The sequence below is a fragment of the Thamnophis elegans genome, chromosome 13, assembly GCF_009769535.1.
Source record: "Thamnophis elegans isolate rThaEle1 chromosome 13, rThaEle1.pri, whole genome shotgun sequence".
Taxonomy (NCBI): Eukaryota; Metazoa; Chordata; class Lepidosauria; order Squamata; family Colubridae; genus Thamnophis; species Thamnophis elegans.
In genome coordinates, this window is record NC_045553.1 from 46,133,002 (window position 1) to 46,149,878 (window position 16,877).

Here is a 16,877-nt window from a genome sequence, read left to right on the forward strand (position 1 = left end):
CAAGCATCTCCTCTTTAGCACCTGCAGTGATCCTCTAAATCTGGTGGGACTGTCCCCTGGCTTGATCCCCGGAACAAAACAACCCAACATTTCTTATCTCAGATCCATATTTAATACAATACAATAGCAGAGTTGGAAGGGACCTTGGAGGACTTCTAGTCCAGCCCCCTGGCTAGGCAGGAAACCCTACACCATTTCAGACAAATGGCTATCCAACATCTTCTTAAAAGCTTCCAGTGTTGGAGCATTCGCAACTTCTGGAGGCAAGTTGTTCCACTGATTAATTGTTCTAACTGTCAGGAAATTTCTCCTCAGTTCTAAGTTGCTTCTCTCCTTGATTAGTTTCTATCCATTGCTTCTTGTTCTGCCCTCAGGTGCTTTGGAGAATAGTTTGACTTCCTCCTCTTTGTGGCAGCCCCCGAGATATTGGAAGACTGCTATCATGTCTCCCTTGGTCCTTCTTTTCATCAAACCAGACATACCCAGTTCCTGCAACCGTTCTTCCTATGTTTTAGTCTCCAGTCCCCTAATCATCTTTGTTGCTCTTACTTCACTGTAATCCATCTGAGCAGCCCCCTTGGGCATGTAGCCTTCGACTGGATTGGCTGATTTCAGAAGTAAACCTCTTCCTCTTGCAAACCGTTTTTTTCCTCAGGCCATCCCTACTGACTTTGGCCGTGTTTTGACCATCATCTTGAATTCTATGCATGGCTCTGGAGCTGGGTGATGAATCCAGATCCGGCGCGGAAAGTAGTTTCCAAATTCAACAAGATCTATTTGCTCTTTGTAGGTTGGGTTCAACAGATCCCCGGATACCCAAGCTAGGAAGATGTCGGCTAACCTTGGTGTGATCTCCTTGGCTTCTTTCGTTTCTCCAAGCCTGGAGTTTCTTGTTGATCTTCCTCTTGGCGAAACTGAAGATCTCCACCAAAAACATGAAGGACACGCCGTACATCGCTAGGATTCCACCCTTGAGCGTCCCGTACGTCTCGGGGGACTTCATCACGGAGTGCATAATCCAGGCACCGCCGACGATCCGCAGCCCCAGGAAGAGAGCCACGAACAAGATGTCCACCACATCGCCGGCCAAGCTGTGGTAGCCCCCACTGTCTCGCAGGAACCAGCGCATTTGCAGAAACGGGTTGGTGATCTCGCTCACGAAGATGAGGGCGTTCAATTCGGGGCCCGACTTCCCGGTGTCCAAGACCAGTGACATGCCGCCCATGCTTAGCAGGTGGTGAGTGAGCATCAGGTCGCTCTCACCGTCCAAAAGGACGCACCAGCAGAAGTCAAAGATGAAATAGCCCAGCGACAGGCAGAGGATAAATTCTTGGAGCGGCGTGTTTGGGTGGCCTAGAAAAGGGGTAAATTAGAAAAAAAAGAAAAGAAAAGCAATTGAGTTTTGCGCTTCCCATTTTGCATTTTATCCCATTCTGAACATTTGAAAGCAGTGAGGGTCTAGGACAGGGGTGCCAAACACAAGGCCTGTGGGCTGGATCCAACAGATGGGGTGCTTAGATCTGGCAAAGCGGGACCGCCCTGGAAACAGCAAAGGACCAGCCCGCAGTGCCTCTGCCAGCAAAAACAGAGCTCAGGGCAGAGGTGGTATTCAGCAGGTTCTGACCAATTCTGGAGAACTACTAGCAGAAATTTTGAGTAGTTCAGAGAACCAGTAAATACTATCTCTGGCTGGCCCTGCCCCCATCTATTCTCTGCCCCCACAAGTCCCAGCAGATCGGGAGGAAATGGGGATTTTGCAGTATCCTTCCCCTGGAGTGGGGAGGGAATGGGGATTTTGCAGTGACCTCCTTCTGTCACACCCACCAAGCCATGCCATGCCCACAGAACCTCTAGTAAAAAAAAATTGAATCCCACCACTGCCTCCAAGGCTCCGTTTTCAGCCACAATGTCCTCCTGCAGCCCTCTGCCAGCAAAAACGGAGTCCAGGAGGGCGGTGTGCAGCCTCGCCGAGCTCCATTTTTGTGGGCAGAAGGCTGCAGGAGGCCACTCCGGCTGAAAACGGAGCCTGGGCAGACCACACAAAGCCCCCCCCAAAGCTTTGTTTTCCCTGGCAAAGGGCTACAGGAGGCCGTTGTGGCTGAAAACAGAGCCTCGATGAGTGGACGTTGAGATGGCCACACACCCCGCCCCCTCCTCTCTGTGGCAGCTTCTCAAATATTGGAAGGGTTCCCAGTCCAAAGCACTGAAATGATAGATTTTAAAGCTGGTTTAGCAATAGCAATAGCAATAGCAGTTAGACTTATATACCGCTTCATAGGGCTTTCAGCCCTCTCTAAGCGGTTTACAGAGTCAGCATATCGCCCCCACTGTCTAGGTCCTCATTTTACCCACCTTGGAAGGATGGAAGGCTGAGTCAACCTTGAGCCGGTGAGATTAGAACCGCTGAACTGCAGATAGCAGTCAGCTGAAGTGGCTGCAGTACAGCACTCTAACCACTGCGCCACCTCGGCTCTTATAATGTGGATCATCGTCTGGCATCCTGAAGCAGTGGTGGGTTGCAGTGGTACGCCCTGGTATGGCCGTACCAGTGCCTTCTGGGAGCACCGGGTACCGTTCTTGTACGGTGCTCCGGAGTGCCCACATGCCATCCTTACCTGTATTTGAAGTCTCCGACGCTTTTGCACATGCGCTCGGAGCGTAAGGGGCCTGCACGATGCTCTGCTGAGCAGCTGCAGCATCGCAGGAGGTAAGGACACATGCGCGCGTGCGTGCTGCATGCATTCATGTGGTAAATGCCGGCCCCCGTTGCACCGTACCTGTTGCACCAGGATGCGGAACCCACCGCTGTCTTGAAGGTTTAATAAATTTGCCAGCTGAGCTTTGATACACATTCCTTTTACCTCCCTGCTGTCACCCGAATCAACCTTCTGCCAAGAAAATATCCTACGTTGCTCAAAGAAAATTATAGGGGAACGGCATCAAACATCGCCTGTGGGAATCAAAATGTTTTAGTCTAGACTTCAAAATCTCTCTTTTTTAAAAAAAAAAATGATATCAGGGCAGCCAGTACTGCATAATAGGTGAGGGAGTTTGCCATACCAAGAGCCGAGGTGGCGCAGTGGTTAAATGCAGCACTGTAGGCTACTTCAGCTGACTGCAGTTCTGCAGTTCGGCGGTTCAAATCTCACCGGCTCAGGGTTGACTCAGCCTTCCATCCTTCCGAGGTGCGTAAAATGAGGAGCCGGATTGTTGTTGGGGGCAATATGCTGACTCTGTAAAGCGCTTAGAGAGGGCTGAAAGCCCTATGAAGCGGTATATAAGTCTAACTGCTATTGCTATTGCTAATCTCACCGGCTCAGGGTTGACTCAGCCTTCCATCCTTCCGAGGTGCGTAAAATGAGGAGCCGGATTGTTGTTGGGGGCGATATGCTGACTCTGTAAAGCGCTTAGAGAGGGCTGAAAGCCCTATGAAGCGGTATATAAGTCTAACTGCTATTGCTATACCTTGAGTTCCATTCTCAGTGGGGTTTGACGTGTCTCCCCACCACTCCCTCAGCGTTAACTTTTTCTAAGAGAAGGCTTGTTTTAATCATGGGTTATACAAGCCATAACTGGCTGGCTTTGGCCCACTTGCTGAGCTGTAACTTATAATTTGACAAATTGCAGCGTTCGGGTTTAAACAGCATATCAAGGGGGAAAACCACACTTTGCCGTCCATAACTACTGGCTTCATCTACTGCAGCACGCTAAGTCAGAGCCGAGAAAACCGCATGAATATGAACCGGTTGTCAAGCATCCAAAATCTGACCCTGTGCTGCAGTGGTCTTAATGTGTGAAAAATGGTCATAAGTCATAAGCAGTGCTGTTGAAACAATGAATGGTCATTAATAGCAATAGCAGTTAGACTTATATACCGCTTTATAGGGCTTTCAGCCCTCTCTAAGCGGTTTACAGAGTCAGCATATCGCCCCCACAGTCTGGGTCCTCATTTCACCCACCTCGGAAGGATGGAAGGCTGAGTCAACCTTGAGCCGGTGAGATTAGAACCGCTGAACTGCAGATAACAGTCAGCTGAAGTGGCCTGCAGTACTGCACCCTAACCACTGCGCCACCTCGGCTCTATATAGTAATAGCAGTTAGACTTATATACCGCTTTATAGGGCTTTCAGCCCTCTCTAAGCGGTTTACAGAGTCAGCACATCGCCCCCCACAGTCTGGGTCCTCATTTCACCCACCTCGGAAGGATGGAAGGCTGAGTCAACCCTGAGCCGGTGAGATTAGAACCGCTGAACTGCAGATAACAGTCAGCTGAAGTGGCCTGCAATACTGCACCCTAACCACTGCGCCACCTCGGCTCTTAAATAAATGGCTGTAAGTCAATGCCACACGTAGAATTCTGCTTCCAGTTTTGGACACCATACTATAAAAAAAGATGTGGAGACTCTGGAAAGAGTGCAGAGAAGAGCAACCAGGATGATTAGGGGACTGGAGGCTAAAGCATATGAAGAACGGTTGCAGGAACTGGGCATGGCTAGTCTAGTGAAGGACCAGGGGAGACAGGAGAGCATCTTCCAATATTTGAGGGGCTGCCACAGAGAGGAGGGGAGGTCAAGCTATTTTCCAAAGCACCTGAAGGCCAGACAAGGAATAATGGATGGAAACTGACCAAGGAGAGATTCAAGATAGAAATAAGGAGGAATTTTCTCCTCCTTTGGCCTTCAGAGGTTGTGGGAGCTTCATCACTGGAAGCTTTCAAGAAGAGATTGGACTGCCGTCTGTTGGAAATGGTGTGGGAATGGTCTCCTGTTTGTGCGGGGGGTTGGACTAGATGACCTACAAGGTCCCTTCCAACTCTGTTCATCTGAACCTATCTAAGATTATCTGACTGGAGGCTAAAACATACGATGAACAGTTGCAGGAACTGGGCCTGGCTAGTCTAGTGAAGAGAAGGACCAGGGGAGACAGGAGAGCATCTTCCAATATTTGAGGGGCTACCACAGAGAGGAAGGAGTCAAGCTATTCTCCAAGGAACCCGAAGGGCAGACAAGGAATAATGGATGGAAACTGAACAAGGAGAGATTCAACCTGGAAATAAGGAGGAACTTTCTGACAGTGAGAACAATCAACCGATGGAACAGAAGTTGCCTTCAGAAGTTGTGGGAGCAGTTTCAAGAAAAGACTGGACTACCATTTGTCAGAAATGGTGTCAGTTCTCCTGCTCGGGTAGGGGGTTGGACTAGATGACCTCCAAGGTCCCTTCCAGCTCTGTTAATCTGTAATCTGTATTGTTGTTCGGTCTCTTCCCGCCCCCCCCCCCAATTTGTGCACATGACACTTCCATAGGCTGCTTATTCTCCATGCTTGAGCAGTGTCTGTCTTTCCTTCGCAGTTCCTTCGGAGTTGGACAGGTGTTGTAAAGGCGCATTAAACAAAAAAAACAAACCTAAACCTTCATCCTTGATCCTAAATGCCTACACCAGTGTTTCTCAACCTTGGCAACTTGAAGATGTCTGGACTTCAACTCCCAGAATTCCCCAGCCAGCATTCGCTGGCTGGGGAATTCTAGGAGTTGAAGTCCAGACATCTTCAAGTTGCCAAGGTTGAGAAACACTGGCCTACACAGTTTCTCCATCATCCAGGTCACGGTTGTCCCAAATGTGCTTTTTCAAAGGGCTCCACACCTTTTGCGCTACTCAGGTGACCCCGAGGGCACAGATAAACCTCCAAGTGGCTTCAAAGACTCTCAGTGGGAGCCCTAACAACCAGAGGACTGTAAAGTCTATAAACATTTCCACCCTCCACCCTTCCATCAGAACTGAAGAAGCTTCTGGGATGAGAAGCGAAACCTCTTCAAGGAAAAACAAAGTTCAGTTGCCTTTTTTTTTGGGGGGGGGGGAAGCACCTATGAGACCTTGAACCTAAATCTACACACCAAAAACTCTCCCTGGAGCAAATGAAAGATGTTTATGGGAGGGTATTAAAGCTGAAACTCGAAATTCTCTTTGTGCGGAAACCCTGCGTAGATCACAACTCCTCCAGCTGGGATCACATTCCTGATTCTCCTCCTTGTTTTCTCTCTAATTCTCCCGGTAAACATACTGGGTTTTTCTATGGTGAAAGGGCGGAATGCCACGGCTTACTATTCATTGAATACTCCTCAAAATACAGGATATTATTTTTGTTGCTGCTGCTTCGCTGTTATCACCCTCAGAGTAATTACAGGTCTCCCACATGGCTAATAAGGAGCAGGGCTTGTAAATGCTGCCCCTGTTGTAGGAGGCCGAGAGCCAAAAGCTTAGAATAAGACTTTCCTCCAAGGAATTATTTGACACACAAGGCTGGCAGGTGCTGCGTGAAAAGGGTTCAAGATCTAATCCCAGAGAACGAGAGCTAAACTAAAGGCAGGAGAGGGCTTGTGAGGACACAACGGAGGAGGCCACATGCAGCCAGCACAACTGAATCCACATCTAAGTCCCAGCGTTAAAGACAGGAAGCAGTGGATGAGACACACACACACAGAGACAGAGATGCAAAATGGATGATTGCGGAGGGGGGGGGACAAAAGAAAAAAGTAAAAGAAAGAAAGAAAGAAAGAAAGAAAGAGGGAGGGAGGAGGGAGGGGGAAGGAGGAAAAGAAAGAAATAAGGAAGGAAGGATTCTGTCAAGAGGGAACGGAAGGAAGGGAACTGAGGGAGGGGGGAGGAAGAAAAAAGAGAGAAGGGAAGAACAGACAGAAGGGAGAAAGGAAGGAAGAAAAGGGAGGAAAAAGAAGGGAGGAAAGAACAGAAGGAAGGAGGGAGGAAGGAAAAGGAGGAAGAAGGAAAAAAGGGAGGGAGGAAAAAGAAGGGAAAAAAGAACAGAAGGAAAGAGCAAGGAAGAAAAGAAGGGAGAGCGGAAGGAAGGAAGAAAGGGGAGGGTGGAAAGAACAGAAGGAGGGAGGGAGGAAGAAAAGGAGGGGGTTGAGGGAAGAAAAAGAAGGGAGAAAAGAACAGAAGGAGGGAGGGAGGGAGGAAAAAGAGAAAGAAGAGAAGAACAGAGGGAGAAAGGAAGGAAGAAAAGGGAGGGAGGAAAAAGAAGGGAGGAAAGAAGAGAAGGAAGGAGGGAGGGAGGAAAAAAGGGAGGAAGAAGGAAAAAGGAGGGAGGAAAATGAAGGGAAAAAAGAACAGAAGGAAAGAGCAAGGAAAAAAAGAAGGGAGCGCGGAAGGAAGAAAGGGGAGGGAGGAAAGAACAGAAGGAGGGGGAGGAAGAAAAGAAGGGAGGAAGAAAAGGAGGGGGTTGAGGGAAGAAAAAGAAGGGAGAAAAGAACAGAAGGAGGGAGGGAGGAAGGAAAAGAAGAAAATGAGCATGTTACTCCCTCAACTTGCCTCACATGCTTTTGGCATGTCCTCCTGGGGTGCACTGTTTTCACTTGCAGAAGGAAGTTTCTAGTCCTTATGACTGAAACTGGGTGGCCACTCTGCTAGCAAAAGGCTCAGAATTCCATAAACCATCACCGCCTCCCCCAAAAGTTATGTAAAGATTGGGATAAAGCTAAGAGCTCTTCGTTGGTGGCTGACTTTATACCTGCCACCTTGACACCTGGGGTGTCCAGTGGTGACCTCAAAGAGCCTCCATCTTCTCTGAAACTCCCGGGATTCGTGCTTCAGAAGTGACAGAAATATCCTTGCAGGGCGAGTCCAACTTGTCCCTGGCTCTGCACTACCCACCTGCAACTTGTAAAGAAATCTCGGTGTTTAATTGGGTCACCGAGGCCTGTGCAATGCAGTGAGCAACAGGGCTTAAGAGCGCCCGAATGCAACATTCAAATCCCTATTTACAACCCAGATTGCTGAATCGCCTAAGATCGCTTGTAATCTCTCGGTCTCCTCCACCCTGCAAGGTGAGCTGAGAGGTTTCTGGGTTGTGGGGAATAGAGCAGGGACATCTAACATTTCCTGGCAGTTAAGAATAATTACCATTTTGGGGAGGTTTGCAGAGTGCAAAAACTTTTTTTTTTTCCTTTTGGAAAACTCTTTGATTGATGAGAATTAGATTGATCAAGTGCTGTGCCAACAGAAACAAAGTCTTAGGGACTGCAGATTGTCAGCGATTTCCTTCTCCAGCACATGGATAAATACACCTGGAAACATCTACCTACCTACTCTCTCCCTACCTACCTACTGTATTTCTCTCTTTCTCTCTCTCTCTCCCTCTACCTCCCTCCCTCCCTCCCTCTCTCCCTACTCTCTCTCTCCCTATCTACCTACTGCATTTCTCTCTCTCTCTCTCTCTCTCTCTCTCTCTCTCTCTCTCTCTCCCCTCCCTCTTATCTACCTACCTGCTTTTTTTAAATTGCCTCTTCAAAACCTTGGTGCGTCTTATACTTCAAAAATTCAGTAATAAATGGAACGACTTGCCTCCAGAAGTTGTGGGTGCTCCAACACTGGAGGTTTTTAAAGAAGAGATTGGACAACAATTTGTTTGAAATGGTCTAGGGCCGTGATGGTGAGCCTGTGGCACACATGGTGGAAGTGGCACGCAGAGCCATCTCTCCAGGCCCGTGAGCTGTCGCCCACTCTGAGTTCCGGCGCGCCAGCCAGCTGGTCTTCATGCACACGAGAGCACCAAAAAACAGAAGAGCAGCCACCCAGTGCGCAGGGACATCAGTAATGGGTTATGGATCCCATCGTAGCCGGTACACAGCGCATCAGCCAGGCATCCTTGTTGGGCACTCGCACTCCGCATGCATGCACATGGCACCACCCTGTGACACCCAGCTGCTTGGTGGAGGTTGCGCAGGCCCCACACGCTGTGCGTGCATGTGCAATCAGCCCATTTGCATCAAAACCTGGTAAGGAATGTGGGCAGGTGGGCGGGCCAAATGAGCCACTGTTCCGGTATGGTGGCTGCTTCTCCCAGCTACCACCGGTACACCCCTACCGGGCCATACCTCCCGGAAACCACCACTGATGCACACGCCGGGGAGATTATCTTTCGGTTTCCGGCATGCACATGCACACTGGCCAGCTGATCTTTGCGTGCACATGCTTGCCACAAACTGGAAGGCCATGTGGCCGGTGCATATGTGTATGCTGGAAACCGGAAGATCATTTTCCCGGCGTGCACATGTGCATCGGGTGGCTGCTTGTCCAGTTTTCAGCACGCACACGCACACTTCTGTTTTGGCACTCAGTGCCGAAAAGGTTTGCCAACCCTGGTCTAGGGTTTCCTGCTTAAGGAGGGGGTTGGACTAGAAGACCCCTCCCCCCGAGGTTCCTGCCAATTCTGTTATTCTGTTTGAGAGCCCTGCATGCTCTAAACCAGGATTTCCCTCTTGGCTTCTTTAAGTCACATGGACTTCAACGTGTAGAAGAAGGCAACCACAAGGTCTTTAAGACTGGCTGCGGAGACCCCCGTGAACAATCCATGGAGTCAACATCAGGTGGAACTGGAGCTAAAGAATGTTCTAACTAACTGTTTTGCACTTATCATGGAGCGTATTAATTATGGGAAGAAGTGAGAAGCTGTTTCCTCTGGGAATTTTTGATGGGAAAATGGAGAAAAAATTACAATGCATAATATTATACATATTAACTGCAAGTAGAACTGTACTAGCACAGAATTGGAAACAAACAGATATCTCCCCCAGATCCGATTATATGAAAGAAAATCTACAAATGTGCAGAAATGGATAGACTATCTATGGAAATGAAGGAGAGGGAAGACACTGAGCATTATCAAATTTGGAATAGATGGTACTCCTGGCTTGAGAGTAAATGTAAAACTTGAGGTGTAAAGGGTAAAAGTAGAATATATAGAGAGTATTTAAATTAGGATAGTCATAGAGGGATAGAATTTCTTGTAAACAGGATTATTACCAAAAATATGTGTACTGATATGGAAAAGCTGTTACGTGTAAACATATGTTTTGTGTTTTGTTTTGTTTTAAATGTTGGAAAATGTAATAGATATTATTTAAAAATAAATAAATAAATAAAAGAGACTTCTAACTAACCGTTTTGCACCTATCATGGAGCGTGTTAATTATGGGAGGAAGTGAGAAGCTGTTGAGGAAGAGAGGAAAAAAGTGGGGAGTTTCTCTATAAGTACCTATTCTCCTATAGGTAGAGCCATGTTGGTGGACCGTTGCTGGAGAAGTCATATGAGTTGGGTGGAAGATGAAACTAAAATGGATGGTGGCGCATGGACAGCTGACAATGTGCAGGAGGAGAACTTGTGGCGATCAACAAAGTCACCTGGATTAGGAGAAGCAGCGACAAATGGGCAAGAAGGCTAAGAACTTGATCCTTAGGTTGGGATGTTCATAATTTAAAGCTTAGGATCATCAGCCCATCCTCTCCTTCCTCCCTCACCCCAGGATAATAACGTAGGGTGACCTCTGAGGACAAGAATTGTAGGACATTGGAGAACCCAACGAAAGCTTCAGCTGGGCCAAACTGGAGGACCAAGCTGGGAAGCGTCCCTCTGAATCTGTGGCTTGAAGCACAGAGGCGCTGTATCTTCTGGAAAGCTCAGCCCAGCTGCTTGGACACGGTCATAAGACACATCTGTCAGGTTGGGTTGCAAGAATGATATCTGTACATGCCATTGACGAGTAGGGATCTGCAAACAGTGACATTGGGCCCTGGAGAAGACTGGTGGCCACAATGCTTCAAGGACCAGATTTGACCATTTCATGGTTTCGTAACTTTGACGGGTCCTTGGTGCTCTCTGAGCTTGTTATTTTTTTCTTGCAGACAATTCATTACCCAAGCGAGATACCCTCACCAGGATGTTACCTAATTTGAGTAATGAAACATCTGCAAGAAAACAATCCAGCTCAGAGAGTACCAAGGACCCATGAGCCTCAGCGGCACAGCGGTGAGAGTGCAGTACAGCAGGCAACTTCTGCTGACCGCCGACTGACTGCAATTTGGTAGTTCGAATCTCGCCAGGCTCAAGGTTGACTCAGCCTTCCATGCTTCCAAGGTGGGTAAAATGAGGACCCAGATTGTTGGCGGCAAGAGGTTGACTCTGCAAACCCCTTAGAGAGGGCTGTAAAGCACTGTGAAGCAGTATATAAGTCTAAGTGCTATTGCTTCACATCTGCCAAGTGCTAACAGTTCGATCCTGGCCAACTCAAGGTTGACTCAGCCTTCCATCTTTCCGAAGTGGGTAAAATGAGGACCCAGTTGGTTGGGGGCAATAGGCTGACTCTGTAAACCGCTTAGAGAGGGCTGTAAAGCGGTATATAAGTCTTAAGTGCTATTGTTATTTCAACCCTGAGCTACAAAGAGTATCCTTTGCTGGTCTAACTTTGCCTAGTCCTGGTTTCAAGGCTGAGACAGTGGGAACTTAAGATCACCCACTGGCACTGTGGTGGAAGAGGCTGATCCATTAAGCCAGTCTGTGGTGGAAGAGGCTGATCCATTAAGCCAGTCTGATACCCCTTGCTTCTTCCAATACGCTGGTGGAGCTTCACACACACCTTCCTACCTGCATGAGTCAGCGGCCAGGGACCGTCAACGAAGACCACGTAGCCAGAAAGGAAAGTGACCATCAAGCCGTGTAAGAAAGTGACCACTCGACAGCTCCATTCTGCACCGCGATGCCTGTTTCGATACCAGAAACCCCAGTAGAGGAAAAGCCAAGCCCAGGTGCTAATGATGATTTGGAGAAGGATGGGCGACATGTTCTTGTAGCTAAGAAGAAGCAAAAAGAGAGTGAGAGAAATAATATGCACATTAGCCCAATGACAATGAAGCTGCTGGTTGGGGAATTCTGGGAGTTGAAGTCCAGACAAGCTGACTGAGGAATTCTGGGAGTTGAAGTTTATTCAAGCTGACTGGGAAACTCTGGGAGTTGAAGTCCATTCAAGCTGACTGGGGAATTCTGGGAGCTGAAGTCCATTCAAGCTGACTGGGGAATTCTGGGAGTTGAAGTCCAGACAAGCTGATTGGGGAATTCTGAGAGTTGAAGTCCATTCAAGCTGACTGGAGAATTCTGGGAGTTGAAGTCCATTCAAGCTGACTGGGGAATTCTGGGAACTGAAGTCCATTCAAGCTGACTGGGGAATTCTGTGAGTTGAAGTGCAGACAAGCTGATTGGGGAATTCTGAGAGTTGAAGTCCACTCAAGCTGACTGGAGAATTCTGGGAGTTGAAGTCCATTCAAGCTGACTGGGGAATTCTGGGAGTTGAAGTCTACACATTTTAAAATGGGCAAGGTTATGAAGCACTGATCTAGACAATTATGTCTTCCTGCTTTCCTCCCATTGTCTTTGTCTCTTCCTATTTCTCTCATCTTCTCCCTCTTTTTTTTCTGCAATACTTAGCCGAAATAGTTAGATGATTGATAGATAGATAGTAAGAGAAGCCAGTTTTATGGTAGTCTGATAAAAAATTAAAAAGCTAAAAAAGCTAATGCAAACTAAAAAAAAGAATAAATAGTAAAAGTAGGAAGCGGAGTTAGAAAAAACAGAACAACAACAGAAAAGAAATTAAGAATTCAGTAAGGAAAAAGAAATATAGAAAGAAATCATTTCCTCCTTCATCACAACAACTATAAACAATTAACATCTCCTCCTCTTAAATTAAAACAAGTGATCTCTTCTTTCTATATCTATAAACAAAGTCTTAATATCTCCTTGTTTGGTCCTAATTAGCAGAAGTCCATTATGGGTTAAGAACATATCTAATTTAACCTTGATCAAATAAACCAATTTTATATTATTTACATTCACTTTTAACGATCTTGACCATTAGTCCTTTCAAATAATGTCCTAGAGAATTTGATTTTTTTCCTCCATTTTTTTCTTTGTCCCCTGTTACCAAATTCTTCAAAGTTTTAGCAAGCCTCTTCTGAAAATCCAATATAGAAAAAAATATTGAGGTTGCTTTCTTTGTTATTTATACATCTATTTTAATTATGTATCCATTTTTTTGTACACCCTGTGCAGCATCTTCTTCCATTACATTCTTGTAATCTGTCATTTTAACATCCATTTTCAGTTCTGGGTCAGTCTTGCTTCTCTTTTATAACATCTAGCAAGATTTAAGTGTTATTCTCCTTCAATTATAATATTTAGTTCCTTGTGGGTTGAGCAAGATAGTTATTATCTCCCAGAACGCTAAACCCAGTGGAAAAATCTGTCTTGCAGTCTCTTCCTGATGAGCAGCTGCACGGAGGACTAGTGGGCAATCTCGGTTCCACCACAAAACCGCGTTCGACTAAAGGGCGCTCGACGAAACCGCGTAGCTGACGTCATCAACAGGGCGACAACAGCACGGAGACAGAAGCACGCTGTAAACGCTAAACCTAAAATTAACCCCTAAACCTAAACCTAACCCCCCTAAACCTAATCCTAAACCTAACCCTAAACCTAACCCTAAACCTAACCCTAAACCTAACCCTTAACCTAACCCTTAACCTAACCCTAAACCTAATCCTAACCCTAACCCTAACCCTAACCCTAACCCTAACCCTAACCCTAACCCTAACCCTAACCCTAACCCTAACCCTAACCCTAACCCTAACCCTTAACCTAACCCTAACCCTAACCCTAACCCTTAACCTAACCCTAAAGCTAACCCTAAAGCTAACCCTAAACCTAACCTTTACCTTAAATTGAATCGGCTTGCTTTCAAAGCGCTATTTAAAGCGCCCTTCTTTCTCCGCGCTGGCTGTTGTCGCCCTGTTGATGACGTCAGCGACGCGGTTTAATCGGGCGCGGCTTAGTCGAGTGCGGTTTTGACGGGTCACGGGCAATCTCAAATCCTTTCCTGGTCCAGGAAGGACAAGGAAAACTGGCCCACATGACAAGTTTTTTTTTTTGCTAGAAATGCAGACATCCTGGAACTTCAGTCCATCAGCTAGAAACCAGTAAAGTGAGCAATCAAGGCCTCCGAATCTCTATGGCCAGTCAACAACTTTACTCTCTTCTATTCAATGACTTTACTCTAGGTCCTCTGTTCTAAGACTTCCCTCCTATGACTTTAATTTCTTAATTTTCAAAAACCTACATCATTGTTTAAAAATGTTATACACAATTAACAGGTCAGGGGAGTAAAGGTACAGCTTCCTCTCCCACATACGTGCTGGTCGTTCCCAACTCTAGGGGGCGGTGTTCATCTCCACTTCAAAGCCGAAGAGCCAGCGCTGTCCAAAGACATCTCTGTGGTCATGTGATCGGCGTGACTAAACGCCAAAGGCGCACGGAACGCCGTTACCTTCCCGCCAAAGGTGGTCCCTATTTTCCTACTTGCGTTTTTATATGATTTCGAACTGCTAGGTTGGCAGAAGCTGGGACGAGTCACGGGAGCTCACTCTGTTGCGCGGCGCTAGGGATTCGAACCGCAGAACTGCCGGCCTTTCTAATCGACGAGCTCAGCGCCTTAGCCACTGAGCCACCGTGTACCTCCATCCAGGTACTCACCAGCAAAACCCCAAATCCTTGAAACGGAAGAAAGATGACAAATCCAGGAAAAGGTTTAGCAGTCAGGTACGGTGGTCTCTTCTGTTGCTGATTGGGAACAAAGTTGTGGAATTCCCGAACACCCGTCTGTCTGGAAATCTTCCCTCCTCTTCCTTCCTCCACAACCCCAAGAACAGCTGAGCCTCCAAACTAGTTGCTACAAAGGTGGAATGCCCTTCACGAGGAGGATATCAGCTTCTGGAAATGAAAACTGGAGGGTTGCTATCTCTGCTGTCTTGTTTTCCTTTATATAATGACTATCTGTCTCCATCACCAGTCCAAACCAACCAGATTCTTTCCTAATGACACTTCAGAAGCATCTGAGTTGAGTCTTCAGATTGGCTGTGACTGTTTCTCTGGTGATAGGAGGTTCCTTCCTTCTCGGCTGAGGAATCGGTGGCCCCATAGCTTTCCCATGACACTCCCGGGAAAGCACTTTGCAAGAGTTAGTGCAGGACCAGGTGCTGAATACTCAAAATATTTCTGGAAAAGGCAGGATGTCTAGTTAGAATTATAGTTGTCCTGAGATGGTTATGGCACAGCTGTTCCCTCTTGACAGAATCCTTCCTTCCTTCCTTCCTTCCTTCCTTCCTTCCTTCCTTCCTTCCTTCCCCCCCTCCCTCCCTCCTTTCCTCCCTCCCTCCCTCCTCCTCCCTCCTTTCCCTTCATCTGGTTTCCTTCCTTCTTTTCTTCCTTCTATTTCTTTCTTTCTTTTCCTCCTTCCCCCTCCCTCCTCCCTTCCTCCCTCTTTCTTTTTTCTTTTCCTCATTTCCCCCTCCCCACTCCTTCCTTCCTTCCTTCTTTCTTTTCCTCCTTTCCCCTCCCTCTTTCTTTTTTCCTTTTTTCATTCCTCCCTCCCCCCTTCCTTCCTTCCTTCCTTCCTTCCTTCCTTCCTTCCTTCCTTCCTTCCTTCCTTCCTTATTACTTTCTTTTCCTCCTTCCCCGTCCCTCCTCCCTCCCTCTTTCTTTCTTTCTTTCTTTCTTTCTTTTTTCTTTTCTTGTTCCCTCCTCCCCCTCCTTCCTTCGTTTTTTCTTTCTTTCCTCCCTCCCCATCCCCTCTTTCTTTCTTTCTTTCTTTCTTTCTTTCTTTCTTTCTTTCTTCCTTCCTTCCTTCCTTCCTTCCTTCCTTCCTTCCTTCCTTCCTTCCTTCTCCTCCCCCTCCATTCCTCCCTCCCTCCCTCCTTCCTTCCTTCCTTCCTTTCTTTTTTCTTTTCCTCCCTCCCCTCCTTACTCCTTCCTTCCTTCCTTCCTTCCTTCTTTAGAGGACTGAAAGCTAAAACATATGAATAACCATTACAAGAATTGGGTATGTCTAGCTTAATGCAAAGAAGAACGGGGGGGGGGGTGACATCATGGCAGTCTTCCAGTATCTCAGGGGCTGCCACAAAGAAGAGGGGGTCAAACTATTCCCCAAAGCACCTGAGGGCAGAACAAGAAGCAATGGGTGGAAACTAATCAAGGAGAGAAGCAACCTGGAATTAAGGAGTAATTTCCTGACAGTTAGAACAATTAATCAGTGGAACAACTTGCCTTCAGAAGTTGTGGGTGATCCTCACCGGAGGTTTTTAAGAAGAGATTGGATAACCATTTGTCTGAAATGGGTTTCCTGCTTGAGCAGGGGGTTGGACTAGAAGTCCTCCAAGGTCCCTTTCAACTCTTGTTATTCCCTTATTCTGTTGTTTTTATCCAAGGCAGTGAAAGTCTCCCAACCTTCGTGTCTTTTTCACTCCTTCCTCCCATTCAGGATCAAGTCGATGTTTCTGTTTCTCTCGCACAGACAGAACATCCTGCCCCATGTTTCCTGTAAAGTGATCCCCATCATCTTCCATGCCATGGACTACAAAACACAGCCTTCCCAGCCAAGATAGTCACGGCGAAGAGTCCAGGGCTGGAGGGAGATTCGTGTCCTTCCAACCAGCAGAAGGATAGCTTGATCCCATGGCTTCTTCTACAACCCACACACTATCTCTGGATCACTTCTACGACAGCAAAACTTAAAGAAAGGAAGCCAAGCTTGTTAAACTGCTGGGGTTCACACATATAGTCCTTAATTATGGTTATCTTTATCCAAATATATCCTACTTAATAATGCTGCCATTGTGTAGTGCAGACAATAAACCTCCATGTCGCTCTTTCGACTATGCCAGAGGTAGTTATATTACAATTTTAAAAAATAAATAACTTGCAAACATGTTGTGAAGTTGTGTCCTGTGGATTAACTGAGATGCATCAGATTTAAAGCATCAGATTTGCATCCAGTTAAAAGGAAAGTTCCTTTTGAAGCAGACGAATATTCCAGTGCAACCTGAAATTTCTTTTTTTTTAAGATTATGTATGTATGTATGTATGTATGTATGTATGTATGTATATGTATATGTGTTTTCTGAGGTTTTCGCGGGTGTTAGTATGTAGGTCTTTGGTTATTCGGGTTTTCTCCCGCGTAAAATTGGAGGTGTCTTGGCGAC

The 16,877-nt window shown here is 46.8% G+C and overlaps 1 protein-coding gene across 1 annotated transcript; it reads right to left on the reverse strand.

Annotated features, from left to right (window-relative positions):
* Window positions 1–763: 763 nt before the first annotated feature.
* Window positions 764–11,632, reverse strand: LOC116516344 (TLC domain-containing protein 5-like). Its single transcript, XM_032228772.1, has 2 exons — window positions 11,437–11,632; window positions 764–1,353 (listed from the first exon to the last, which is right to left on the reverse strand). The coding sequence occupies exons 1-2, from the start codon at window positions 11,630–11,632 to the stop codon at window positions 764–766; spliced, it is 786 nt and encodes a 261-aa protein (XP_032084663.1).
* Between the last annotated feature and the right edge of the window lie 5,245 nt (window positions 11,633–16,877).

Coding starts and splice junctions, on each gene's coding strand:
- LOC116516344 (XM_032228772.1), bottom strand. CDS start 11,632: ATGTCGCCCATCCTTCTCCAAATCATCATTAGCACCTGGGCTTGGCTT. Junction 1,354..11,436: donor CTGGCCGCTGACTCATGCAG/GTAGGAAGGTGT, acceptor CCCCTTTTCTAG/GCCACCCAAACACGCCGCTC.